The sequence below is a fragment of the Pimephales promelas genome, chromosome 18, assembly GCF_988280905.1.
Source record: "Pimephales promelas chromosome 18, fPimPro1.hap1.1, whole genome shotgun sequence".
NCBI classification, from domain to species: domain Eukaryota; kingdom Metazoa; phylum Chordata; class Actinopteri; order Cypriniformes; family Leuciscidae; genus Pimephales; species Pimephales promelas.
The window spans coordinates 10,590,242-10,617,109 of NC_142786.1; the positions used below are offsets into that span (position 1 = coordinate 10,590,242).

General features: G+C 37.4%; 3 protein-coding genes and 1 long non-coding RNA gene across 7 annotated transcripts; 1 reads left to right on the forward strand and 3 right to left on the reverse strand.

Annotated features, from left to right (window-relative positions):
* Window positions 1-1,139: 1,139 nt before the first annotated feature.
* On the reverse strand, window positions 1,140-25,699 carry hoxa3a (homeobox A3a). Of its 4 annotated transcripts, XM_089123158.1 has the most exons (5): window positions 25,675-25,699; window positions 20,045-20,157; window positions 7,140-7,200; window positions 3,326-3,884; window positions 1,140-2,643 (listed from the first exon to the last, which is right to left on the reverse strand). In XM_089123158.1, exons 4-5 carry the CDS (start codon window positions 3,765-3,767, stop codon window positions 1,850-1,852), a joined length of 1,236 nt encoding a protein of 411 aa, XP_088979284.1. In that variant the 5' UTR covers window positions 3,768-3,884; window positions 7,140-7,200; window positions 20,045-20,157; window positions 25,675-25,699; the 3' UTR covers window positions 1,140-1,849. The 4 variants fall into 4 exon arrangements, with proteins under 4 accessions (XP_088979284.1, XP_088979283.1, XP_088979285.1 ...); XM_089123157.1 differs by lacking the exon at window positions 7,140-7,200; XM_089123159.1 differs by lacking the exons at window positions 20,045-20,157; window positions 25,675-25,699 and adding an exon at window positions 8,805-9,389.
* LOC120483783 (uncharacterized) lies at window positions 6,409-10,085 on the forward strand. The gene is made up of 2 exons (XR_005623653.2): window positions 6,409-6,643; window positions 9,881-10,085. It is a non-coding gene; the product is annotated as an uncharacterized LOC120483783 (long non-coding RNA).
* hoxa4a (homeobox A4a) lies at window positions 13,163-16,206 on the reverse strand. Its single transcript, XM_039678997.2, has 2 exons — window positions 14,509-16,206; window positions 13,163-14,029 (listed from the first exon to the last, which is right to left on the reverse strand). Exons 1-2 carry the CDS (start codon window positions 14,918-14,920, stop codon window positions 13,704-13,706), a joined length of 738 nt encoding a protein of 245 aa, XP_039534931.1. The 5' UTR covers window positions 14,921-16,206; the 3' UTR covers window positions 13,163-13,703.
* On the reverse strand, window positions 20,967-25,806 carry hoxa5a (homeobox A5a). Its single transcript, XM_039678995.2, has 3 exons — window positions 25,675-25,806; window positions 22,312-23,348; window positions 20,967-21,817 (listed from the first exon to the last, which is right to left on the reverse strand). The coding sequence occupies exons 2-3, from the start codon at window positions 22,850-22,852 to the stop codon at window positions 21,567-21,569; spliced, it is 792 nt and encodes a 263-aa protein (XP_039534929.2). The 5' UTR covers window positions 22,853-23,348; window positions 25,675-25,806; the 3' UTR covers window positions 20,967-21,566.
* Between the last annotated feature and the right edge of the window lie 1,062 nt (window positions 25,807-26,868).

The following is a 26,868-nucleotide window of genomic DNA, read 5'->3' on the forward strand; positions in this document are numbered from 1 at the left end:
ATTTGCTATCAAAGAGTAAGTAATTTTCTTTTATATTGCATAATTTGATAAAAGGACGCGCTGTTTTTGTTTTGATAAAGGGATCCTTAGGAATGTGAGAGTAGAAAAGAGGTTATGGAAGTTGGCACTAACTCCAAGTCATTGAAAATATGGCCATGTTTCCCCCATGAAGCTACATCTTTAATGTCCCTAAATCGATCAACTTTATTTTTATGGCGTGAAGATATTCCCAATGTCTCGCGGAAGCTCGAGAAAATCAGTTGTTCTGACTTGTTTTGGTAAACGTAGGCACCGAATTAGGGCATTTTACGATTAAAGCATTTTTACAAGTGTTGCAGTGATTTATAATTACGTCGTACAGCCATATAGGCTAAACATATAGGCTAGTGAAAAAAAGTTATTTGCCTATATACCAATATTTTCAAAAATTAAACTGTTTAATATTTGGAAATTAAATAATATTTTTTGCTTGCTGTTGTGTTACGTGTGACTTGTGTTTCCAGTGTACTGCACAACAATGAGATTGTTAATCAATCCCCTTTTTTGTAAAGTGAAATTGCAAAACTACATTGTTGATATTAAATAAAGCGTCTCTAATTGTTAAGAAATAATTGTGTATGTCTGTCTCGAGTACTGATTATGGTTGAATAAAATTTCAATTGAATTGTTTCTGAGACTTCTGCGTTCTTCTTATTAGCATTATTTTACTAATAGCATTATCTTTTATGCAGTATCTGACTTTTCTTTTTCCTTCACTGTTGTTAACCCAAAAAGGGACTGGACTTGAGCATTTCAGAGTTGTAAAGACTTTTTTTTTTACTCCCACAGGCACTGCTGGAGGCCCATAGGAGACTGCCACTGGATGGAACTGGTTGCTCTTTTCACATAGGCCTACTGCAAGACTGCAGGAAATGACGGTTCACCACTCATTAAATATATGCAAAAGTTGCTTGTTTGTGTCCTTTATACAAATGTCTTTCAGTCATCTTTTTATTACAAAATAAGTTTTAAATTTTACTTCATTTTAATTTAACCAAACAGTGACGTACATTGAGCAAATTACCTGCTGATTATGATTTTTTGATTGCTAATTGTATATTGCTAATTGATGCTTTTGTTGAGTTTCTACGAAGGCAATATAAGCTCGTCAGTTAGTTTCTTTTATTTCTTCAGAGGTGGAGCAGCATGGAATATGTGACATCAAAAATATTCGAACAAATAAAAAGTATCTGATTGGATGTCTTTTTCAACTGTTTGAGCAAGACATGATTAACATTCGCAAACATTAATTAATATACGAACATACTGACCTTTGATAAACAGTCTTGCCTGTCAGCACTTGACAATGTGTTTAAGCGCTGACATGACTGCGAAAATCCCCGGATGCATTTTTACTTTTACCCATTTCTGTATATCTGAAGGGTTACATAACACAAACAATCTACTGTCCATGGAAACAAATAAATACATTTGAAGGACTGAGAAAAACACGAGCTCACGCTGTATAACAAAACTGTTGGAAAAAAAAAAAAAAACATGTTCATATGCATCCCCCCTCAAGTGCAAAATGCAAAACAGAAAAAAATCGTGGACTATAAGGACAATTTAAAAACTTTTAAATCGAAATCAATTTAAAAACATCATAAAACTGTGTTCTTATACCCTGTTTCAGATTAACCTAAACAATTCAAATAGCCCTAGCCTACATATATGCCATGACATTTAGCCTATACGGTTTTAAGAACTTATTTTCTATATGTAAAGTTGAACATAAAACAGGCTATGTCGGGAAAACTATGAACAAAATAGGTGGCCGAAAAGTGCCGTGGACAGGGAGAAGTCCATCGCACTATAGATGCGTCAGTTTGGGCGCTTCCTGAATTCTTCCCTGAGAATAGTGCGGTGTAAGGTCTGTGAATGTGCATGGGTTTGGTTCGCACCCTCCTTGTTGATGGCTGTTTCCCATGGTGATTGAGCCATTGTAGTCTATATTGCCTTGAGGTGGATGGGGTAGATGGGTCAGGCCAAATACCGAGGCCCCCATACCTACCAAAGAATCCGAGTAGCCTCCACCGCCACTGACATAAACCGGGCTACCCTGCACTTGCGTTCCGTAATTGTTGTTGCCTTGAAGATGATGCGTGTCGTATTCAGGCGTGGCTGTGCCAGTCCCCGGATACCGCTTCTGAGGAGGCGGGCAGTTATTCAGAGGAGGTGGATATGACGTAGGCAGGCTATACGCATTAGGCTGGGGTTTGTTATATGATGCTGGAGAGGGTGAGTCGTAGGGCACGCTGTTAACCAGAGAATGCATTGAACTTAAATATGCAGTCCCACCCCCTCCTCCGCCACCAGATGACAGAGCAACGGGACTGTGAGGGGACTGTGCTCCAGGAGAGGGCATCATTCCAAGCCCCTTCTGGTCCTTTTTGTACTTCATCCTGCGATTCTGGAACCATATTTTAATCTGCCTTTCCGTAAGGTTGAGCAGATTTGCCATTTCCACTCGTCGCGGGCGGCAGAGGTAACGGTTGAAATGGAACTCCTTCTCAAGCTCTACGAGTTGAGCAGACGTGTATGCAGTACGAGCACGCTTGGAAGCGGCAGAACCTGGGGGACTCTTGTCTCCAGGGCAGCTCTCTACTGTTGAGGAAAAAAGTAAAACGAAAAGCGTCATTGTGTATGTCCCACTAAGTGGAGCTCACTGTAAATTATTAATCAATTTAAAGATTATAGAGTATTACTAGGATATCAGGATATCATTGGGTAAAACAAGCACATGATACTGTATTGAAAACATAATTGCTTACTTCTTCACAGCAGATATATTGTATACAAATAAGTATAGAAAAGTTGGATAGTCTGCTCCGGAAGTGGGGCAGAGCGAGAGTGCAATAGTCAACTTGTTTTTTCTTCCACAAATGTTTTATGACTGAACTTTTCAGCAGTTTGTGTTTGCAATTCAATTCAATAAAACGGGTGCCTACCAAATTAAAGTAAAGCCGGTAGACATATGTGTGTGTGTGTGTGGGGGGGGGGGGGGGGGATGTCAGAGAGAATGCTCAGAAGCCTTTGAAATAATGCTAAGCTCGAAATTGTCACTTGGAGACAAAAAAGTAGAAAATGCTAAATTCCATGTAGCATTAAGATGTGTGTTTACATAGCTATTTTATAGGACATGTATATTAGTTGGCATCAAGTTATAGGAAGAAAAAAAAACAGAAAGCGGCGAATACTCAACTAAGATTAGATGCGTAAAATACGGCTCGCATGCGTTTACATCTTATTTAATAACATTTTATAGTTAAGCTATACACGTAATCACCTGAAATGGTACTACAAGATTTCTGCTTTGTGTTCTGACGGGACTCCTTCATCCACGGAAAAATGTGTTTTCTTGTAGCTGGCGTTGGAGGTGAGTGCCCAGGATTCTCGCTGATGGTATCATTGCTTGGAATTTGGTTCAGGGCACCGGGGGATGATGGCCCGGAAGGGGCAGTAGGGGGCTGGTTGTTATCGGGGATGTCTGGTACTGGTGCTTGTGTCCCGTTACTCCGCTGGCAGCCCTCGGAGATTTCACTGGGTTTGTGCAGAGCTGCAGAACCACCAGGGGACTGGAGGGAGCAGGCCGGTCGATGGTACTCACTTTCCACATGAAGGGCCTGGAGATATTGCTGCTGATTGGCATCATAACCTAAACCGTTTGCGCTTTGATAGGGGAAGCCACTGTAAATTGCCGAGCCGTCGCAGTAGGTTGCTTTTTGCATCTCGCCGTTTCCCAATGTTTATTTCACTTTCTGACAAGGTCCTGACACCTTCGTAGAAGAACATTGGCTCAACGTAGTCACGTGACACCTCTTCGCCAATGGGCTCTACGGGTGAACCTGCGGTGAGAGAAGATACGTTGAGCGGGTGGAATAAGGCCTATCCATCTTACTTTTCAAAGCTCAGTTGACACTATGGCGAGACTGCGAGAGTCGGTCACCACTTACCTTATGGCCAGCTGCAACAATAGCCAACATAAGTAAAGAGAACTGAGAGCATGATAACTGCTTGAAATATTTGACTTAATCACACAGTCCAATCAAAATAAGATATAGTCAATATTAACAGGTTAAAATAAATAAACAAATTAGCACATAGGCCTACAACTAATATTTCCTGTAAAACAGTGTTAATGTAAATGAGTGTAAACCTAAATAAAGTATTAGGGCAATAAATCAGCCACAACCATTGCCGTGAATGCAATGCGACCTTTCTTCAAACACGATCTCCTAGTAGGCCTACTGCGTATTGTGTTTGTCCTGCTATTTATACGCAGAAATAACTTTTTGCGTGCTTGTGCTGAGTTTGTCTTATATATGTCCTTTTAATTTTAATGTTGACTGTATTTTTTTCTATTCTAAACAAATGACATTACTCAAGTTATTCTGTTCTTAAGTTCTTAAGGTGTTTCAGAACGTTTTAGTCTACATCAATTCAAGCCCCTGCGTGTATTGTTTGGGTTTGAAAGTTGTTGCAAGAAACCTGAAAAACCGGGCAGACGCGCGTCTCCATAACCACACTGAACTCTTCCACGCCGACCAAAAATAATGGATAGTGTTAACTGGCATCAGTGGATGTATGAGGAGTCGTCAAGCCGGGAAAACGGCCCAGATCGCCACGGCCCAGATCGCCACAGCCCAGATCTGATGCAGAGCGCGGCAGTACCCACTGAAACGAATTACATTCGCCTGGTAGAAATGTTCAACTCCAATGTTATAAGTTTGATAATTGAAAGGTTAATACTCTATTAATTATATCCCACAATTCGAGGTGCTTTTATATAAGAAAGAAAACCAAAAGAACCATGATCTACTTAGCGCACAATAAAAATCAAGAATTGCATCGTCAATTATAACAAATAATACCAGCAACGATAATAATAATAATAATAATAATAATAATAAAATATACCAATACATTTCGACTCAATAATACAAATTGGAACAAGCGTTTTTGTTGTTTTATATATATATATATATATATATATATATATATATATATATATATATATATATATATATATATATACAATCAAAGAAATAACTGTACTGAAATCAGTCCCAAATGCCATCGCCTACACGATACCACATAATTACATAAAACCAAACCAAAAGCCCTCCTTATTTTCTAGATTAGCCATCCATGTTTGACTTCCAATAATTTACTCTCTGGCACTATCATATGAAAGCTGAAAGAAAAGCCACTGAAGCCACAAAGCAGGATACCCAGCTGCTGCACGGGAGGAATCTGGCTTGACTGTGAGTGAGTGTGTGTATGTGCGAGTATGAACTCTTCCTGAACCAAGATTTCAGTCGCGCGGTCATAAATCACAAACTCGCCATTTAACAGTCATGCGAGAACTCTGCCTCTGTCCCGCTTACCTTCCTCTCTGACGAGCAGCGCGCAGCACGGCGCGAGCTTCTCTCATTCAGCGGCAGAAATCGATCAAACAGCGGTCCAGGATAAAGCTAAATCGGGAAGACAACAAAGCCAGAGCTGCACTTGCAGGAGTCATGGGACGTTATCTGCAGTAAAGCTGCGATTCCGTCGCGCTCGAGAATTCAAATTCCTTCCTTCTGTCTTTTTCTCTTTTTGACGTAAATCAGTATAGCAGCCAGATAACGAAAGTTGTCTCGTGCGCCCTGGTCGTAAAGATAGAGCACCCTCACACATACACACATATTACATAGCCTACTACTAAATGACCGCCTGTGTTCTCGGACCTATACTAACTGCCACCATGGGCTGCGCTCTAGTGAGTCTTTCGTGTACCACTAACGTGCACAAACTAGCACGTTAACACATACTCATGCACACCCCAGTGAACTCCCTCGAAACAAAGCGTCACCGTAGACAAGAAAAATTATGCAAATGAATCGCCTTCTCAAGCACAGAAAGCTGCTTTACTCCCATGTAAACACAGTCAGGATGGGATACATACAATTTCACAAAATCTTTAAAATTAGGCTCAGAACTAGGCTATTTGTTGAAACTATGTCAAACCTAATAGCAAATCTGGTTATTAAAAAAATCAGAACTGCAATACAGATAGGCTACATACTGAAAAAAAAAACTGAATTGGTTATTACTTGGCTATACAGTTATCACACATTGTTTGAGGAAATTATAAATCGCAGCAGGAAACAACACAATAACCATAATAATTAGTAATAATAAACAATAACAATACAACATAATAAAAGTTGTAGAAGTAGTAATAATAGTGTACTGCAACATTTCAATAAATTATTTAACATTTAACACATAACTGGTCATGAAGACTGAATGAAGGACTATCGGCAAAAAAAAGCAAAGGATGCTTTTTGCTACACAGAAAAATGCAATAAAACACCAGGACCTCCAAAGTAGCAGGAAGAAAAAAAGGGAGCCGCGAGCTGGGGACGGGAGGTTATGGATCAAACTCTTCTGCATTCGAATGAATTACCAACATCAGCTTGTGTATTTTCTCGGTCAGACGCGAAGATTTATGTCCTTACGCAGCACGGCAGTAAACACAGAGGCAGATTCATGTTCTCGCGCGGCCCACTGGGTTACACATTGCCAAAACTAAAGAGAAAAGAGCGGGCGGCGTGGGATGGTGAGTGGGATTTAAAATCGTTGTGTATGCGGTTTTCCTACAATTTCAGCATTTTGAACATTTGCACCATTGTTTCATTTTTTCTTTCATTAAAACGATGACTAAGGGGTTTCATTAATGGCGCGCAAACTGATGAGAAATAGATTAAATGATAGGTCTTTTTTTTAAACATTTAAAATGAAAAAATAAATAAAAAAATCACAGCCATTTAACTTCTTATATTAGATGTGTTTTACAGGAAAAAAAAACATGTATTAATCCCTAATCCGTAGCCTTTTAAAACAATTTTCTCACGTTAGCTGAAGAGCATTGCAGCAGACTCCTTGATAATGACAATTGGACCATATAACGTTGCAAGAATGAAATTATGTGTCTTCATTTTACATAGGTGTGTAACAGAGGTGTGTGCATGCGTGCACGTGTAAGCCAAGTAAATGGAATGATACTAAACAATATAGCAAGACATGGTAGTTGTGAAATGCAATTGAGAGCTCACCTTAAGCAAAACACAGTCTCTTGCAGGCTTAGTGATGGGACACATTCATTTATTTGAAGATCTACGACAAGAAATAAAAGTATCGTCATTTTTTGTCTTTTCTCACAACAATACCTTTGTTTTATGTTTGTTCATATCAACACAAACCAGGAGAAATGTAAATAGTTGTTAATGTCAATCACACTTAATTGAACAGTTCAGTGGGCGCACTGTGATACTCTCTAAATAAAAATAAACTCGCTTTATGTCCTTTTTTATTCTATATTAATGAGTATGTAATTCAAAATATTTTAGACAATAAAAACTTTTTTTTCTTTTCTTTTAGCTGGGTTGCACTATTTTTACTCTAAATCCATTTACACTACGAATGGTTAATATAACTTCAGCTTATAGGCTATCTGACAAATATAGCGTACATAAACAGATATTAATAAAGACTATTAACTACTGAAAACGATCTTGGTAACGTATTCTTAAGTTTTGTGAAAGCTAAAAAAACATTAGTGCTGGATATCAATTTTAAAATTGATTCTTGCTTTGCTAATGCAATTAATTACACTAGCCTACTAATAGATCAAATGCATATAATAAAAATACTGTAAATAAACTGTAAATATTTTTACAGTTAAAGATACATATTGATGTATGTGTGAAAATAAGAATGCATCATCATTAGGAATATAGGGAATAAAACACTCGGGCAAATGCATCGAGTTCTCCTCCATTGTGTTTCCTTCCGAGAGAATTTAGATCGAATAGTCATTAGCTCTCTAGCAGCGGCCGCCCTTAGTCCCCCAGCCCATAAATCAAGACTCGAGCGTCGTGACCTCGCGAGGCAGCGTGCTTCTGGATGATACTCTTTATATTATATCCTCGTTTCCCATGCGAGCTCCGCAACAATCCGGCCGCCACTGCTCTGTTGAGTTTTATTCGCTGTCTGGTGATTTATTCTTTCTGGGAAAACCCAGTTTACACACCCTCACAACCTGAGCTTTTCAGCCACGCACAAGTGTTGCTGATTTAAATCCACGTGCAATACAAATATATTATCATTAATCATTCTCTCATTTAAAAATAAAAATGTTAGGCTAAAAAATAATAGTTTTATTCTAAAAAACAAAAATAAAAAAAACCTTAATGGTGTGAGAGAAAATGTTTTGGACTGCATTTTTAAACGTTTGAAATGTATTAGAAACTATAGGCTACATAAAATAGCTAGTCCACGAAGTAACAGTTACATTTATATTACATGTTTACTTTATTATACACGCGCAGGCTATTTATTGATAATAAACATCTGTTCCTCAGGTTTTGTGAAATGAAGCAGATTCATTCTGATTTATGAGTTTAATACATTTTTTTAAATAAAAAATCAGTATAACTTTCTTAACATTTTTAAACAATATTGGTTTTGTAAATTGTTGCTTAAAGCAATGTAACATGTAAATGTATGAAACACAAATAGATTTACGAGTGTTGTGGTTGTTTCGGTGCCGGTTAAGTGATGAATAAAAGTTGATTCTTTAATATGCTCGAAGTTGAGCTTATTTTAATGATCTTGAGTCCTACTCTCTCCTGTATTTATCCGCCATTGTAGGGTATAACTGACCTTCTCTTTGAGCCGTAAAACCTCACTATAGAGCAATGAACAATCAACGGAAATACCTCAAAATAAAATCCATCCTCATGGTGCGCAGGGCTTTCTGTCTTTTTCTGTGTGGAAAAACATATCCGTTCATGACAGCCGTATAACATCATCCGCAGGGTCTTTCGTTCTTTTATTTTTTTTTCTCTCTCTCTCTATCTCTCCGGCTTTCCAGCAAGTCCACAATGACCCAACCCCACTTTAGTGAAGTAGGCTAGCGCTATCAGCACAGCAGCAGACCGGGGTTCGCATGCCATCCACCCCCTTCATCATAATATCGCAACCATATTATGCGCCCCACTCACGTGACCCAGTGTCTATTAAAAAGGAAACCTTTTTTGATCTGTGAATCATTAATAGAGACTATTGTTGATGCCCTTTGAGTAGAATCACAAAGATGGAAACGACGGAAGTCCTGTGCTTAGACAATAAGTCGAAATGTAAAATTCTGGTCTTAATTTTGGGCCTTTTTTAATCAAAAGACGGCATCAGAGATTAGCTGAAATGTTACAATGAGATTGGTTGCAGTCCGTTGCATTGAGAGAACATTTCGTGTTTTTTGGGTTTGTGGAGTTTCCTGAAAGCATACATTTAATAGATTAATAGTCTGTTTGTGTGTTATAAATAAATGGATTCGTAGAGAACAAATGAAGGTCTTATTTCTTAATATTAATACAATCAGATTTCCCCTCTGACTATCTTTTAAAAATGCACAATCCAAATTCTTCCTGCAACTAACTACATATATTAAAATCTAATACACAACTGTTATCCTAAATAGCCAAACTGTAAAGACCTCGAGTGTGCAAGGTGGCCCTCTCTCGGTGATTACGGTGTATCAGTCAAACAAGACTCCAAATGGAAGTTCGTGTTATCAGCGGACAAGCATCTGCTCTCTCTGACCTTAGAGCTACTCTTGTCAACTCTAAAGTACTAAAAATTACAAATGGGCCTATAAATGTAAGATAAAGATAAAATATTGCTACTTTAATGTATGTGTCAATACTAAGTTACTATTGTGGACATCATACACTTTAGTTAGCGACAAGAGTCATAGTCGCTGTAAAGTTACATTTTTTTCTTTGCTTTTTTACAGAGCAGTGATCTATCAAGCCTATACCTCAACAAACAAAAGAAAGAAGACCCGTCCCGAAAAGAGGCCTACTCTTTACACCATTTGGTGCTTGTTTTCCGGCAGCAGAGTGTTTACTGAAAGCTCATCCACCAGACGTGGTGAAGCCTTGAAGATAATTAATCACCTCAGTCAGGCAGGACCGCTTCTCCCCCATGCACCAATGCTTTGTTCTCCCAAAAGCCATAACTTGAATGAGAACAAACTTTTTTCCCCAGATTTCAGCATGAGCTATGTTATCATTTTAACTCAATATTCATACAATAAGAATCTTTGGACAAAGGCCAGCGCTGTCCGCTTTTGAGTGAACAGTGCAAAGGCGATGCATAATACATCTTCATTTTTGATGTATGTGCTTTCAAGCGTGACTTATGAATGTCAGACATTTTAAAGGAGTAAACAATGTTTCAAAAACTGCTTTAGTCATACTTTTTGTGTTGCTTGGACTTTTTTAGGTGTATTCACCTGCCTGTTAGAACTAGAAATCCTGGGGTGTTGCGAGACCCAACGCGAAAATGCTGATGTCCCTGGTGCTGTCTGTTTGCCTTCATATATTTCAGCATGTCTCCATCCTATTCATCCGAGCACCAAGTGCGCTACGAACGCTTTAAAACTACGCTTTGTGATTTTAAAAGGCCTATAATTTTGATGACATCACTTATTTTTAAATGACTTTATTATTATTGAATTATTAACTGCATACCAGCATAAACATATTTCAACAATTTAGTGTGTTTTCCCTTAACAAAGTGACTTTAAAGAAGTCAACAGGCATGGCTTTATTTTCACTCTAAATGGATCGTGGAGAATCGCCAGGGGACAGAACAAATCTGTACTCAATGCTGACATTTGGAGCTCTTCAAGCAAGCTAAGATTACTACCACACGCAGACGAAGATAATTCTTTTCCTTGGATTTACCGTGGTCATCATCAAAGCTAATAATGACGTACAGCTCAAAGCAGTTTGACCATGTTGCCAGTGAAAACGGCAATGATCTATGACTGCTTATTGGACGTAGCCTATGATTTCGGATGACGTTTGTTGAATGTAAACGGAATAAAATATTGAATGTTGAAATATATACTTACGTTTATATGTGTCCTGTGTTTTGTTCTTAATAGAAACAAGACACTGATACATACAGTCAAATGATTTTGTGGCTTACATTACTATTATCATTATTGTTGTGTTAGCCTACGTTTCTGTTTACAATTGCCTTGTATATGCGTCGAAAACCACTACCACTGAAATGACAGTGATTCACTATTTAACGTTTGCAAATAAACTGATAGCCTACTTAACCTCGAATTTTTATTATTCAGGGAAAAATGATAATATTTTTTTGGATAATGAGAGAAAACATAAATTTAGTTCACATAAGTACAAACAACATCTGCATAGCCTGTACTTCACACGTTCTGCATACTTTTTCATATATTACCTTCAAAATATTATCTATATTTAAAAAAAAAAGGATAAGATTAGCTACTTACTCCAAAAGCCCTGTTTGAAGACTGACCGGAAGAGGACCAGCTGGTCGGTTCTGTGAGGTCTGGCTAAGTCGACGGTCAACTGCAAAATGAAAAATCCTACCGAACCTCCTGTGTCTATTTCTAACCAAGATGTAGCCTATCTATTATTTAATAAGGTCATGTGAGCCAGTCAATTAAATTTTAAGCATGGTAGATTGAGAGGTGAGGTGCTAGTGTCATGATGGAAGTTTAAATTTCCTGTCTGTCAAGATCTGAATCAATGATGACGAACTGTGACTCGATCTCATAGTGACTGCAGTTTAAGGGTTTTCTTTCTAAATCTGAATATTTAAACAGACATCGTCACTGATTCCCCCAAAGCCACACACAGACTGCAACATATCATAAACAGATCGTAAAAAGAACATGATAAGCTGTTCAAATTCAAAACCCACTGTTGTCTCAGTGTAATATTTGCCATTCTGGTGATAATTACAAATACAAATTATGAGTGAACTTCAGATCCCTAATTTGGTATTCTTAAATGATCGACCATTCCTTTACTTTCTTCGATCTGTCTATTTCATGTTGAAGTCTATTTCGTGTGTTTTATATAATAAAGCTTTATTAACTTGTTCAAGGGTGAGAAATTTAGAGGATTTTAACATTTAAGTAATATTTTGTAAAATAAGGCACAAAGTAACCACAGAGTACGGGTTTGGTCTCCCATAAATGCTCAGGTCATATTCAAGTTCCACTGCTGCCCCATGCGTTCGAGAAATAAAAGGACCATGGTCTGTGAGGGTGCTGAATATGGCGAGGTCAGAGGTTAAGGGGTCATACACAGTGCTTCAGTTTGATGATTGGACAGCTCATTTGTGTCCTTTGCTTGACCCAGCAGTAGTTTACACTGGTAAGTAGCCTACCGTCCGTCTCTAATTTATTTCAATAGACTTCTATGGGGGAATAGTTAATGATAGTTGTTATTTAAATAGCCAATATTTTGATTTTAGAAAGTGACTGCAAACGAGATTTCGCTATAGTTAAGATCAAATTAAAAAATGTCGTTGTCCTGACAAATAAAAAGCAAAAAGCTTGGGTACACAAAGGAGGTCTGCTTATATTGAAAATGTCATCGAAAAATAATGAGTGAAATCACGAATTACAAATGTACGGGATTTCATCAAAATACCCTAACAGTTTGAAAATTGATTTAGAAGAAAAAAGTGCAAAAATTCTGCATTAATTAATATAATTCAACAAACAGCAATGAAAGCTTTGAACGCAGTTTCAATGCGGAATTTTGCAACGTTGTATCGCATTACAAGTTAGCTTGTAAAGGAAAATCTAAAACCATTAAAGCTTGTAAAGGAACACTAATATAGCCTAACCATTATGCTATGGCGTTTTAATTATTTTATAAACAAAAACCCAAAATATTAGTCTGCTTGAATAAATAAAAACTCATATGTTTGGTAGAAAAAGTAGTTCGATTTGTGAAGTGCACCTTTTCATATAATGCTATTGTGTCTTGAAAATCAAATTAGCAAACATAAAACGTTGGTCTAAACAGTATTGGTCTCGCAATATCCGTAATACAAATTTCAGAGACAAGCTTTTAGTCCAATGCGAACAATTCCTTTCAGTTATATAGGCTATAAAGTTTTGTTTTTGTTATTATCAAAATACTTGGAATAAAACGGTATTACGCCTCGATCAACAGCTAAATAACAAAGGCCACCTTAGTCTTTTCTATGGATTAACCTAAAGGGATAAAGCACAATAAAGTCATATTTATTATTTCCACGGGTAGCCTACAATTGCATACAGGCTTACTAAAACAACTCGACATCATTCACCAATATACAAATAACCAAATACACGAATATTCACAGCTTTGATGACGTAAATACACTTAACAATACTCATATGTAACTAAGACAAATAAGATATCTACTCCAGGACGATTGTTCCTATACTTGTGCCTTCATGTTAAAATGTCAGTTTGTATACGCGTCACTAGCGTTGATCTTCACAAACAAGACTCGGTATGCCTCGGTTAAAGACAGAAAACGTAATGATCCATTGTCCAAGTTAAAGTACATTCTACTGTTGTTCCTTTAATGGAGAGAAAAACTATTTTACAGGAAGGATGTGATTTCCAGCTCAAATTAGAGTGGAGGAAGAGGTTGGGAAGGCGAAGTTTGCCTCGTCGGACACTGAATAAAAAGTGACCCTGTGAAATTCCGATCCTAATACTGCAATGTGTTCTTCTTTCTTGTTCAGTTCCGTCTGTGTCGATTTGCTTCTAGCACTATAGGTTCGAGGAACACGGCGTGGGAAGCAGCGTTTGCTGCTGCTGAGTGGCATCCGTTTTCACGTGTTGGTTGGAGGGCGCAGAGCTTGAGGAGCGGATCTTTGTATTGGGCAGCTTGTGGTCTTTCTTCCACTTCATGCGGCGGTTCTGAAACCAGATTTTCACCTGACGCTCAGAAAGACACATAGTGTGTGCTATCTCCACTCGTCGACGTCGAGTCAGGTATCGGTTAAAGTGGAATTCTTTCTCAAGCTCAAGAGCCTGCTGTCGTGTGTAGGCGGTGCGAGACCTCTTGGGCACTCCTCCAGAGTAGCTGGCGGTCACTAAACACATAAACACACAACCAAGCAGGTGTTATTGACATTCTCAGGTATAAGTGAGATGCCGGATAATTAGTACACTTCGAAATTTTGGAAGAGCACTAAACAAGTAGAGTATGAAACAATGGATTCGCGTCGTTCGCCGACTAGCCTGTTCCATTCACACTCAGTCTTGATGTAACTAATTTGGTAGCATTGCAACACGAGTCAAATCCTATGGGAAAATAGCTAAATTAAAAGGCCTGTTTGTTGTGAATATGGTCAAAGATAAACTTTCTTTAGATTCGTAAGCAACAAAAGGCAAATGGCCCGGGCGGAACATCGGGGGAAATCAAATGTGCGAGAACTCCTTATCACCGGGATCTCGATGGCAGTAAATCCTCTAAATGAGCAATTACAACAGGGTATGTTCCCTACATGCCTTCCGACAAATGCCCTCCACAGGGCACCTAGAGCTTTTATTGCCCGTGCACATTACTTACCAGTATTAACATGGACTTTTTTCATCCAGGGATACACCACCGGCTCTTTACCCTTCTGTGCGCCTGGGAGAGCCTCTGACACGAGGCTACAATCCTTGCTCGCAATTGAACCAGCACAGCTCTCTGTGGTGAGGCGGGGTCCATGATTCTGCGGAACGGATTGAGGTTGCGCGTGATGACGGTCGGTGAAATCGTTGAGGCCGTTGGTTGACACATTACCGTAATCATAGCTCGGCTCTTGGTAGTTTGATCGCGGGTATGATGTCTCCTCGTGATGGGGGAAGCCCGCGTCTTTCTGCCGCTCATAATAATCAGAGGACACGGGCATGTATCCGTTCTGCTGATATTCCTCGCAGGGTGGGAAAGAAGGTTCGATGTAATTTGAATTGATCAAGTAGGAACTCATGATCATTAATTTGAAAAGTGCAACAATTCTAATTTTTATCGTGCTGTCGTTTTTCTGATCTCTCCAAAACCCACCTACTCCTCTGTCAAATGTACAAAGTTGGTCGGTCACGTGAGAAATGCGACCAATCAGCGCCTCCTGTGGGCATCGTGTAAACAAGCACCAATAGCAGGCCAGGCATTATCACAGCAAAAATGTGTTCGAGCGGTATATGCGTCTCTTTTTGTTATCGTAATATGAGAAATTAATTCGATATAGTTACATACATTGAATAGAAAACGAAACAGCTGAATGTATACGATCTATGTTAAAATGACATAGAGTGATAAAGGATTGAGTGCAAGAGAAGACGTGATTTATCACGAAAGCATCCCCTTCCAGTGTTGATGCCCTTTCTGATGACAAATGTACAAAAAGAAATCTCGTTTGTTGTGTACCACGACCTACAGTTCTGTAGCCTACCCTACAGGGATGTTCAAATTTCTATAGGTTCCTCAAAAGAACCTCCAAGAAGGCCCATCATGACCACTTTCACAAAGCAACTACCAGTGATATTAGCCTATGCACCTGTTAATGAACAGGACAAAGACTATTTTCAAGCCAGCAACAGCATTTACCAATACTTCCACACGTCTTTTGTAACGGTTTTTACAGACATAATAAACGGACTTAGTTTTAGGGGGTCTGCCATTGGTATCTTCAATTTTTACGAAATATAATCAACTAGACGATCTGCTCAAAGCAGCCCAAGCATGTGCAGTCAATAAAAACGAATGCATACACGAGCCTTTTAGTTGCACGCCTTTGCATCGTTTGATATTAAAATGATTATTAGTACCGAATTAGTATAGGAAAACCTCACATGTGTCTTCATTAAGAGAAAACATACTTAAATATAGGCCTAGTCTAAATAAATAAATATGACATTCTTTCACAGAAGTCCCAGAATGAAATATGTTGGTCATATTAATATTTTTTAACTGTCCAGTTAAAATGGACAACTTAACAACTTTCATGTTCTGCACAATAGCTTCAATTCAACTATGTTTGAAGGTAGCCACTACTTAGTTGTATCAGTTGTATTTATTGCTGGAGGCTTTTAATTTACAGCAATAGGCTACATACAGTTATATTTGTATGAATATTGCTTAAATGGTAATAAAAATACTTAATAATCGTTATAATAATGGCTGCAACATCAAGTTGAAATATCTCAGTGTTAAGAAGTGTTAAAACTACAGATTTTTGTACGATTATATTCCATAACTGTATCATATCTTGTTGAATTCCAATGTTTATATGAAAACTAAAATATGAGAAGGCCTACCTTGTTAAAGTTCGTGAGCAAAAAAAATAATAATATATATATTCCTGACCTTGAAGCTGATAAGACTGCCCAGATAAACGAATATAAAGAAGCATCCCTCTTGCGATATAGGTAGTTCGTGTAATGCTTCTTTTTCCTTGATATTTCCATGTAGTGCTTCACCAGTCAGCCCGAACGGAAAACTCCTGTTCAAGCATTCACGCAAGATTCACGTTATTAGGACCCACAGCCTCAGAACAGCTCTGGCTACCTTTCTTTAGCTACACAGAGATAACTTCGGTTTGACCTCTCCATGACTCAGCGTCCATTTCGTCCCTTATTAATCTTGTTCATTGACAGTCTTTGTTAAACAACAAGGCGTGCCCCGTGAAAAGGTGACATTTTCATATTTGTTAGACGCAGTGACCTTGCATTTACCCCGGCCTTGGACTTCATTTAGAACAGGGTCCTTTTATATATATATATATATATAGGCTATATATATATCATTAACTTAATTTTCAAAAAATTATAACAACATTTAATAATAATTTGTATTAAATTTAATAATAATTAGTATCGTTATTGTTCCTATTATTAGGCTATAATAAATGTTGTTATAAAGTAGTTTGAGTGAGTGAATTTGATTTCACCTCTAGATGAATTTATATTGCTAACGTCTAAAGACTTTTAACAGCAAGGTTTTAACAATAAATAAATAAATACAATTTTAAAAAAAGGAAGAAAAAAAAGAAAGCAAAGGCTTTAGGTACCATGTCGTCTGTTATACATTATACAGCTTGCTTTATTCCTTTGTGTAAAAAAAAACCAAAAAAACTGGAGACCTAAAATCAAACACCAAAACGCAGCAGTATTTACATAGGCTATTTAAAGCAGGTAAAACAAACAGTTTATCAGCCGATCAGAAGAAAGAAATCACCGACTATGGATATTTACGTAAATCTCACAACAATTAGGCTAATATAAGATATAAATAAGAGAGATCGTGGTTAGTTGCCAATTTTTTTTTTTTTTACTCAGTGAGAGTTAATTTCAGAAACGGCGTATGGTCATATTACATAGAATTATAAGTTGCCAATAAATTGACTATAGCAAACATTAAACAAATTAACAGTGAATGAAACACGAAAAATGTAAAAGGCAACATACATTTCGCCAACAGATTAATCACCTTCAGTTTTAACCCGTGAACTTGACAACTGATTTACACAATTAGCCTACCGAATTGCAACCTAAATATTCATTTTTATTGTTGGCTGAAACCAAAATAAAATTAAAAATCTAAATAATTTAAATAGCGACCAGTAATTGGACTTTAAGACTCAAAACCTTATATTTACAAAGATCCCTGCTGTGTTTCTCTGTGTTAAAAAGGGAATTTCCGGCTATAGCAAGTTTCATCAGGTCTTAAACCATAAACCTCAGGTAAGACCCGTAAATTAAGCTGTCTGAATATAACCTTGGATAAAATTATTCTTATAAATTACTTTCATTAAACAAATTTTGCAGCTACAAATGTGTGTGATATAGCTTTATTAATCATCATAACATTAGGCTATAATTATCACTATTATAAATGCCTTTTGTTGTTTAAAATATCTGTACCAAATTATACTTAAGATTTTGTTCGGAAAGGTCAAATATTTCACAAAATATAGCCAAGGCCTATGCATTCTTAAAAAAACAACAACAAAAAAACAAAAAAAAAAAAAAAACAATTAATAGGCCTAATAAATTACCCAAAGAGATCCAATAAATATATCCAAATTTGAGGCAGATATGAGGCTTGTATTCGCTAACATATAGAGAATATGGCGTCGATGCTTCGTCGCATGTAAGCAGAATAAGTCTACTAAATAAAATTATTTCTAAGACAATTCCAAGTCATTTGATTACAAATCTAAATACAGTCTCGGCCTCGTTTATCCCTAATTAACCGGTAAATAATGCTAAACAGATTATTTTCCTTGTATTATTTTTTTTCTTTTATTCAATTAAACTAAACAAATGTTTGGTTTTCAAGAATCCAGACAAAGAGAAATCAACGCTTCAGAACAAAGAAATGCTCATTGCGGAAATATGATAAATCCTAAATGCAAATGTCCAGCAGAACTTTTTGTCATCAAATGCGATTTATTCAAAGGAAAATCACCAATCAAACCCCTTAATAAAACCTGAATGCTCAATCTCTGGCATAGGCGGAGGAGGTAGTCTCTTGGGGATGCTAACCCAGGGTCACCAAGCTTGCAGAGTTCATCGCGAGGTTAGACCAGAACTCACGGGATTCACAGCTATTCCATCTTTTGTGCCATTATAAAAGTGGCACTGCGCTCTACAAGAACAGATGACAGCTACTTGTTCTGCAGTAAACTTTTGACCCCAGCCCTCCCCCCTACCTTTACAATCGAACTCTCTTTCTCTCAGACAAACAAGCACAAATAAACAGATGGACACAAACAAGCCTTCGAGCTCATCAACTTTCTTTCTCCCTTTCTCCCCTTCTCCCTTTCTCCCTTTCTCTCACTCTCTCATCTATCTATGCTATTGTTTTCCCAATGCATCTTTAATATCTTCCATTTATCATGACCATTAATATTAGGCCAAATCTATTCATATGGTATCAAACAACCTTGATATCTGCAGACAGCTTGGCCTGCTGTAGCCATCAATTTCGTTCTGCTGATATCCATGCTGCATCAAGATTTGTGAACCATTTCTATTCTACTGAGAGTTCTTGCAATTAAAGGTGTGTGCCGGAGTTATTATTCTTTCTCTTTCTCTCATTTTTATCCTTATAGGGGAAAGGGGCGCCAATGCGAGTGACACTGAACTTGGCCAAAAGCGAGCTCTGCTGGTGGTTTACGGCGTGCGCACATTCATCTTCCTGCCGCCGCTGACCTCACGGTGAACCAGGAGCGAAGACATTTTTCTTCAGCACGTCTCTCCTTCATTGTCTATCGAATTCTGTCTATCTCCCACTCATTCTTACACATTGCTTAAAACATGTGGAAGTTATATGCGCATTTTCTCATCTCATCTGCATTACTGTAACATTTGTATTTTTCAGGCTGCATTATATGTGCCCGTTAAGATAAAATAAAACAGCATTGTTGAGCATGATAACTGCAGTCCTGAGCAGTAGTGGTGCTATAAGATTTTGTTGAATAAAAATTACTCATTTTTAATCACAAGATTGTCAGTGGTTAAAATATCCAGAAATATTAACAAATTATCCATATTGAGAGTATGAAATGATCTTGCTAACAAAGTAAGCACCATACAGCTATTTGCCATTAAAGATAGATAGATAGATAGATAGATAGATAGATAGATAGATAGATAGATAGATAGATAGATAGATAGATAGATAGATAGATAGATAGATAGATAGATAGATAGATAGATAGATAGATAGATAGATAGATAGATAGATAGATAGATAGACAGACAGACAGAAAGACAGATAAAACTTTTAGGTAGATGGTAAATTTGTGCATCAACATCTACTACCAAAAGTTTGGAAGGGTGTGGCTGATACAAAAACACAGACTAGAATTAACTAAAAATGTCCTTACAATTCAGAATTGTATGCAGTAGAAATGAAGCAATTATACAGTCAGAGAGCAATGCCCCCTACCACTTATCTGCCGGACAAGCAGGTCTTCACAGTACAAACCCTAATTAACAGTTACACGGTTGAAACTGAGTGCATTAATGTTCTGCTCATTGTTTCACCGAGGGCCTAAAGTAAATCATATCTATTCAAAGAACCGAAAAACCGAAACAAACCAACTTGAACTTACCAGGAACTGACTTTCGTCCACCCGAGTGAATCCGGTCGACGTGTTTCCAGTCCATAGCAATCTGGTGCGTCAATAGAAGTTGTGGTAAGAAGTCAATGAACACCTCTTAAGGTCTGCAGAGAAAGAGAACGAAGCCCCACGTCAGTGCGATTAAACTTTATATGCGATATAGGCTAGTGTCGACTCCCCAAAACCATAAAACTGACTTTAATTGCCACCACGTGACTGTTTTATGGCCAGTGAGCCTATCTGCTGTTTTACGATCTAATTCGTGGAGAAAACCTCATTATTTATCTTACCCGCCAATGTCACGGATCCAGAATGGCATAGGACCTAAAGTTTGCCGCTAAAACCCTTTTCAGATTTCCAGAGAAGAGAAGAGTGCGAGACGTGGGCGTGGACGCACACTCATGTTGAGAAGTTGGCAAGGGGAACATTCCACATTGAGTTAGTAAAGTAGTGATTAGTGTGTCTCATACCTGTTGATTCACTCAAACTTGCAGAATAAAACTAATTGTAAACAAACTAGAATTTGAAAATTTCTTGCTACATATTTTATTTAGGTTTTGAAAGTGGAAAAGCGGGTATTTTGGTATTTTATGATTAATACTCACGCTTAAATCAATAATGAACAATTATGTGGTGCATTGACTTTTATAGATACACCTGCCTCTTTTACACACACACACACACACACACACACAATCCTTATGGGCAAAACCTGACAACAAATTTAGATTTTACATTAGATAAAAAAAATTATTATTATGAACATTGCATTTATCATTGGCCACATTGTTTTTCTGCACTTCCAGTTATAATTAAAATTTCACAAGAAGGTAAATTAGGCTAAATAATTCTACTTGAACAGTTCAGTAAAACACACAAATATTCAAGTAAAAAAATGAGGACACCACAAATATACGGACAAGTCTTAACATAACGATTTTATCAATACACAAAAATGACAGTATAACACGAAAAAGAAAGTCTTCTACTTCAACTTTACAATGAATTAAATACAATCGATATTTAATATCGAATTAAAATAAATACATTAAATACATCAATTTATATTTACAACAGGAAACATAAAAACACAACAAAACGCATTTAAATTATGCTTCATTTAGGAAGAGTCAAAAACCTTTACAGGGTGGCTTACCAAATGCACCAAACGTAAAGCATTTTTCGTCAAAACGTTTGATATTAATTGGCACCTTTATGTGGCTTTTCTAAGTCAATGCAAAGGTCTATCCACATTAGCAACATTACATGAAAACACAGAAGGTAATTGTTTTAATTACTATTATTATTATTATTCCGACAAAGGCCGCAGAACAGAGCGCCACACTGTCTCAAGACCAATGGGATGTTCTTTTGTGAAATGGGGAAAAAAAAAAACCTTTATCCCCTTGTAAAACATACACTTAGACGTGTGCGCGCAGATGCGCATACACACGTATAGAAACACTGACAGATTTAATTTATTCGTTTATGCACATTTACAATATACACATTTTCAGGGCCGGTATCCGCTTCCTGCTGCCACCATATTCATACTCTTCAATTTGTTGTCCTTTTTCCATTTCATTCTGCGGTTTTGAAACCATATTTTGATTTGTCTCTCTGAGAGACACAGTGTGTGTGCAATCTCAATTCGTCTGCGACGTGTCAGGTAGCGGTTGAAGTGGAACTCCTTCTCAAGCTCAAGTGTCTGGTAGCGTGTGTAGGCTGTCCTGGGCCTTTTCCCCTCCGGTCCGGTCAAATTGTCTGTTATACACAAAAGTGTGAAATTTTCACTTTTATGATTTAATGTAGCCTACTATAATACATAAATAATGTAATCACAACACAAAACATGGTTGAAAGGACATGACTCATCTTCAAAGTATGCGTGCATGGCACGCTCTCAAGGACAGAAAGCATAACATTTAATTCGTCTTAAAATGAAATCAGATTTATTTAATGAATTTAATAGCACAGCCAAATCATTAATGGGTAAAAGACAGGGCTATTAATAATAGCTACAATTGGGTTCTTTCATTTTAATAAAATAAAATCTATTCTATATTATGTTCCGAGACATGGAGTCAGTAAACAACATGACAGCATGCTGGAGGTGACATATTTCGATTTAACTGTCCAAACCCCAAAGTAAACTATTTGCATTAAATGTCCCCAGCTAAATTTGTGTAATTTGACAGGGGTTCATTTACACCTATACTCCAACAAACATAAAAAACAGAACTTTGTTTTCCATTTACCATGACTTAAATGAAGTTTTCGCATCCATGGATAAATCTGCGGCGCCTCGGATACGTTCTGTGAAGCTGTCTGCGCACTTCCCGGCGGTTTTTCTTCCGTCATGGACGCTTTAGAGACGTCCTCGCGACTGAGAACCGTCCCGACGCTGTTGGTCGCAGAGCCAGCGGTGCTCGCTAGTGAGGTTTTCAGGGCGCGGTGTGACTGCTCGCTGACAGGAGAGTTGGTTAAGGATGAGCAGGGGAGAGGGTCAGAGGAAGTCTCGGCGCTGCTCGCGGTAACCGGTTGATTGTACCGGACAGGCGTCGCAGTTGGACTGTCTGTGTAGCTTTGAGTTTGCTCACCAGATGAGAGAAAGTGTCCGGTGGTAGAGCGTCCGGTGCTGAGATCCATTCCATTGTAGCCGTAAGCATACCTGCCCGAATGCATGCCCGTAGAATCTCTGCATTGGCCACTGGAGCTGTGGTCTCCATAGTTATGTAAGGGATAGTCCGCGCCATTTGGATAGCGACCGCAAAATGAGTTCACAAAATAAGAGCTCATTGGTTGACAATTACCGTATAATTATTTTAGTTACTACAACTACCTTGATGGAGAGAACAATGCTGCCGTCTGTGTTTGATTTATATCTCTTGGTGGTTTTGAGCTTCTATTACACCCTTGCACAATTTATGATGAATTATGGAAATGAGTGAGACACAGACTTAATGCTCCCTTACGTAGGCTCCCAAATATGGGGTACGGCTTAGAGTCACGTGTTTTTGTTGACCAGTCGTAAATCCTATTCCATGACCTCCAGCGGTAAACTCACGCGTAAGCAGGAAATCAGGGTGGAATTGTTTGGATACGGGAGCGCGCAACAAGAGTTTCGCCGAACTAGCTGTTGTTTGCCCCTAAAGATTGGAGCCGCGCGCCACCCTCTGGTTAAAAGCGGGACTACATAAACCATCAAACTGGAGGCGAGCACGCGATGGGGTCATTCAGAGGGTAACGACTCTGCGGTAGAAAAATTGTATCTGGTGAAACAATGCACCGTGACCTGCACACAAAACACGCACCAGAATGTCTAATGGATTCAGTAGATTCAAAGACAACTGCATCTAAAGGTTTGAAATAAAGAACCCACAAGGATATAAAAAAATATAATACAAAAGGATACAATTCTTAGGTATATAGCCAACCCACTTAAAATAAAAAGGAATATAAGGAAAATAAACTGGTTCATCAAATAAAGAGTTTAGGTAATTTGGTAGCAGGTACCACACGCTCTTATTTTGTCTAATTTTAATATGGTAGCCTATATGATCATCGCTAATTAATATAGCTTATTAAACAAGAACATATGGAAATTTTTAAATATGTTGAGCTGTGTGTGTGTGGTCCAAATTCCTACTTCATGCTCAAAGCTGGCAGTATATTTTTTTATTTATTTTTTTGTCCATATGAGGAAACAAGCTTATGTATCATAAAGAATGATATTTTTTTGCAAATAGCAGAGCTTTCTGGGGTATATGGTAAGTGAGGATATAATATACAGTTTTTTATAGTATAAAAACACTGCTGAATTAAAATGTTTAATTCTTCTGTTAATACTGTTAATGGATGGCTATCTGGTCTGGTTAAATTAAATTCACTTAAATTATTGTTGTTTGTATATGCCAACTGTGATTCTTTAAAATCTGTGTGATTATGCTGCAAACTTATGGAACAAATAAAACTGACCACTGATGTTTCAAATATGCTGACAAATGGCTTCAGAGAGAAAATATATAAATATACAATATAGGGAATTAGCACATCCACATTACAGTTTATTTGATTATAAGAGGAAAAATCTGAATAGAACTGAGATATTCGCTTAAGTTTCGGCTTCAGCATCTTAAGATCCGACAAATTCCCTTAGTGCTCGTCGTAAAATTACACACGAAAATATAGTTCCAATGACCTTGAGGTCGCTCAAACGTAACAAAAAAAGATGACGATGATAATGATACTAATATTAACAATAGCCTAAGTAATAATAATCATAATAATAATAATAATAATTCAAATATGTAAGCCTAAGTTGTAGGCCTATATGTTTATTTTAGGTAGCCTATGCTTGTTCTTCCGAAATTCAACATGCAAATTGTGACATTAGGGCAACACAGAGACGGCTAAACATTCTGGCTATTCTAGATCCAGATGTTTCAGGCAATCCGACACAAGACCATTCTCTGTATATATTTAATGTTGTTGATGCTATGAAAAGTGATGTTTTTGAGCTGTATCAACGGCATTGCCGTTTCACTTCACATTTCAGTGGACACATTGTAACATAGCTTGCACAAGTGAACTTAAAACACTTGCTTGTGCAGCCAGTAAAGTAGATCACCATCTAGTGGTGGTTTTGATGTTCCAATATTTACCTCGTCATTCGTTCACAATTGAAGAAATAGGCCTATATAATTATGCATATCTCTTGTATTGTAGTATTCGTTTATAATAATATATTATATGGGATAAATTAAACATCCTCCATTTTCGATTAGGATGCTTGCTCTTCAACTCGTTTGGGGAGACTTTATTCGCTTAGACTAACGTGCTGTAATAATAACAACAATTAAAAATAAATAAATAAATAAAATGAAATAAAATAAAAATCTGAATGATTTAAAAGTATACCATTATAGTCCACCCTAGCTATCGCATATTGCAAGAAGGCTTTGATCCGTTTTAAATTGAGGTGTAGGCTAATTTTGCGGTTGCCAGATGACGACATTTTTTGCCTACTATATCATTATGCACTTCAGCACTCGTACGACGATTTTCAATGATAATACGCTTTTAATTACTGTATTTCTAATTTATTAGGGTATTCGTATTGGCCTACCGTTTAAAATAAACTTAGATTTCTTTTTAAGAACATGACCTAGCCTATACAGTGTGATATTAGGCTACTATTAAGTTATATATGATGACAATAGCCTAATTATTAACTACTCGAAATCTCAAACTTTTCTGAAACAAGGACCACACCAAAATAGCATTCTAAATAGTAGGCTCCTATTCGGATACAAATAGCTTATGTATACTTATTCCAAATAGGAAAATAACAATAAGCAGCCTTTTATTATTATTATTATTTTTTTTATCAAGACATGACACATTTTTTGCAATGGCTAGGCAACTGCAGTCAGATAACATATAAGGAAGGAACAGTACTTGTGGACAACAAACAACAGCAGCAGCAGCAGCAAACAACAACAAAAGCATCATCTAGATCAACATCAACAACAAACCTAATTTGAAATGTTCCACAAAATGTGCTACATTACATTAAAATCAGTTCGATCGCAGCGTATAGAAACAACCCAAGTCCTTACCGTTCAGAGTGTCTGTTGGTCCACGAAGGCAAGAAACAAAAGCTGATGAAAAATCTTTTCGAAGACTTCACAGATCTTCGAAAAGCTTCTCTATCATGCCACAGTGTGCCAAACAGGATGAGCAGTTTTCTCTTTTCCGTCAGTCAACGCTCACTTCGATGGCAGCGAATGTAGAATATTACCTCGAAATTGAAAGACAAGAATATTACAACGACGAAATTCTGTGTAAAAGCAGAGGTAAAAGAATGCTAGACAAAGCAAGGTCAGAAGAAGAATGCTGCTCTATTTTGGGTAGGGATACATTCACATAAAAAGTTAACGTTCAAGTGGCCTCAGACACGTGACCAACGTGGAAGCCAATAGGAGCTAGCGGCAGCTCATAAAGTTGTATGGCAAAGTAGTAAATTTTCATAAACAACAACAGATTTATAGCTCCTCCAGGGAATAGGACAGAGGTGGGGGCTGGGAAAGCAACGTTTTTAGCCAGACGCCATTTTACAGAGAGGAGGAGCTCACAGGAAAAGTAGCCTAACTCGAAAGACTAAGCCTAATCCGCAGTATTAACATTTTTTTTCATTAATTGTTAAAATTGTCATATTGCTATTAATTTAACCCTAAAGACACCAATTTATTATTATTAATAATAATAATAATAATAATAATAATAAAAATTTATTTATTAAAATAACATGCGTAAGTAAAAAAAAATGAAATCATAATGGAGACACAAGAATTAATCCAAATATTTTGGAGGATAACTGATCTATTCGGGTGTTTAAAAAAAAGAAAAAAATGAGACCACAATAATTACACAATCTCTTTTACTTTAGGCATTTCTAATTAAATTAGGGTATGAGTAGGCTAGTGAAGGGTTACAAGAGAAAAGATGAGAAGAGTTTGTATGGAAAAAACATTCTGTGTTCTTGGTGTCTTCATTACCATTTTAGGTGTTAAGTTTCCTTTATGCTCCCAGATTGTACAAACTTCATATTGTTTACAGAGCAATAAAGAATTAAATTGTGGCTATTTGACTTAGGCTGTGACTGACTAACCGAATTAACGTTTTAAGACAATAGCATGGGCAAAGGTGACGCCTTGGGGTGAGAATGCGTTGGCAAATATGGCTTGGAGTTTTCACATTTGGTGTACCCCAACGCCATGTCAAGGGCCTTGAGTCTATGGCGTTGGGCTGGG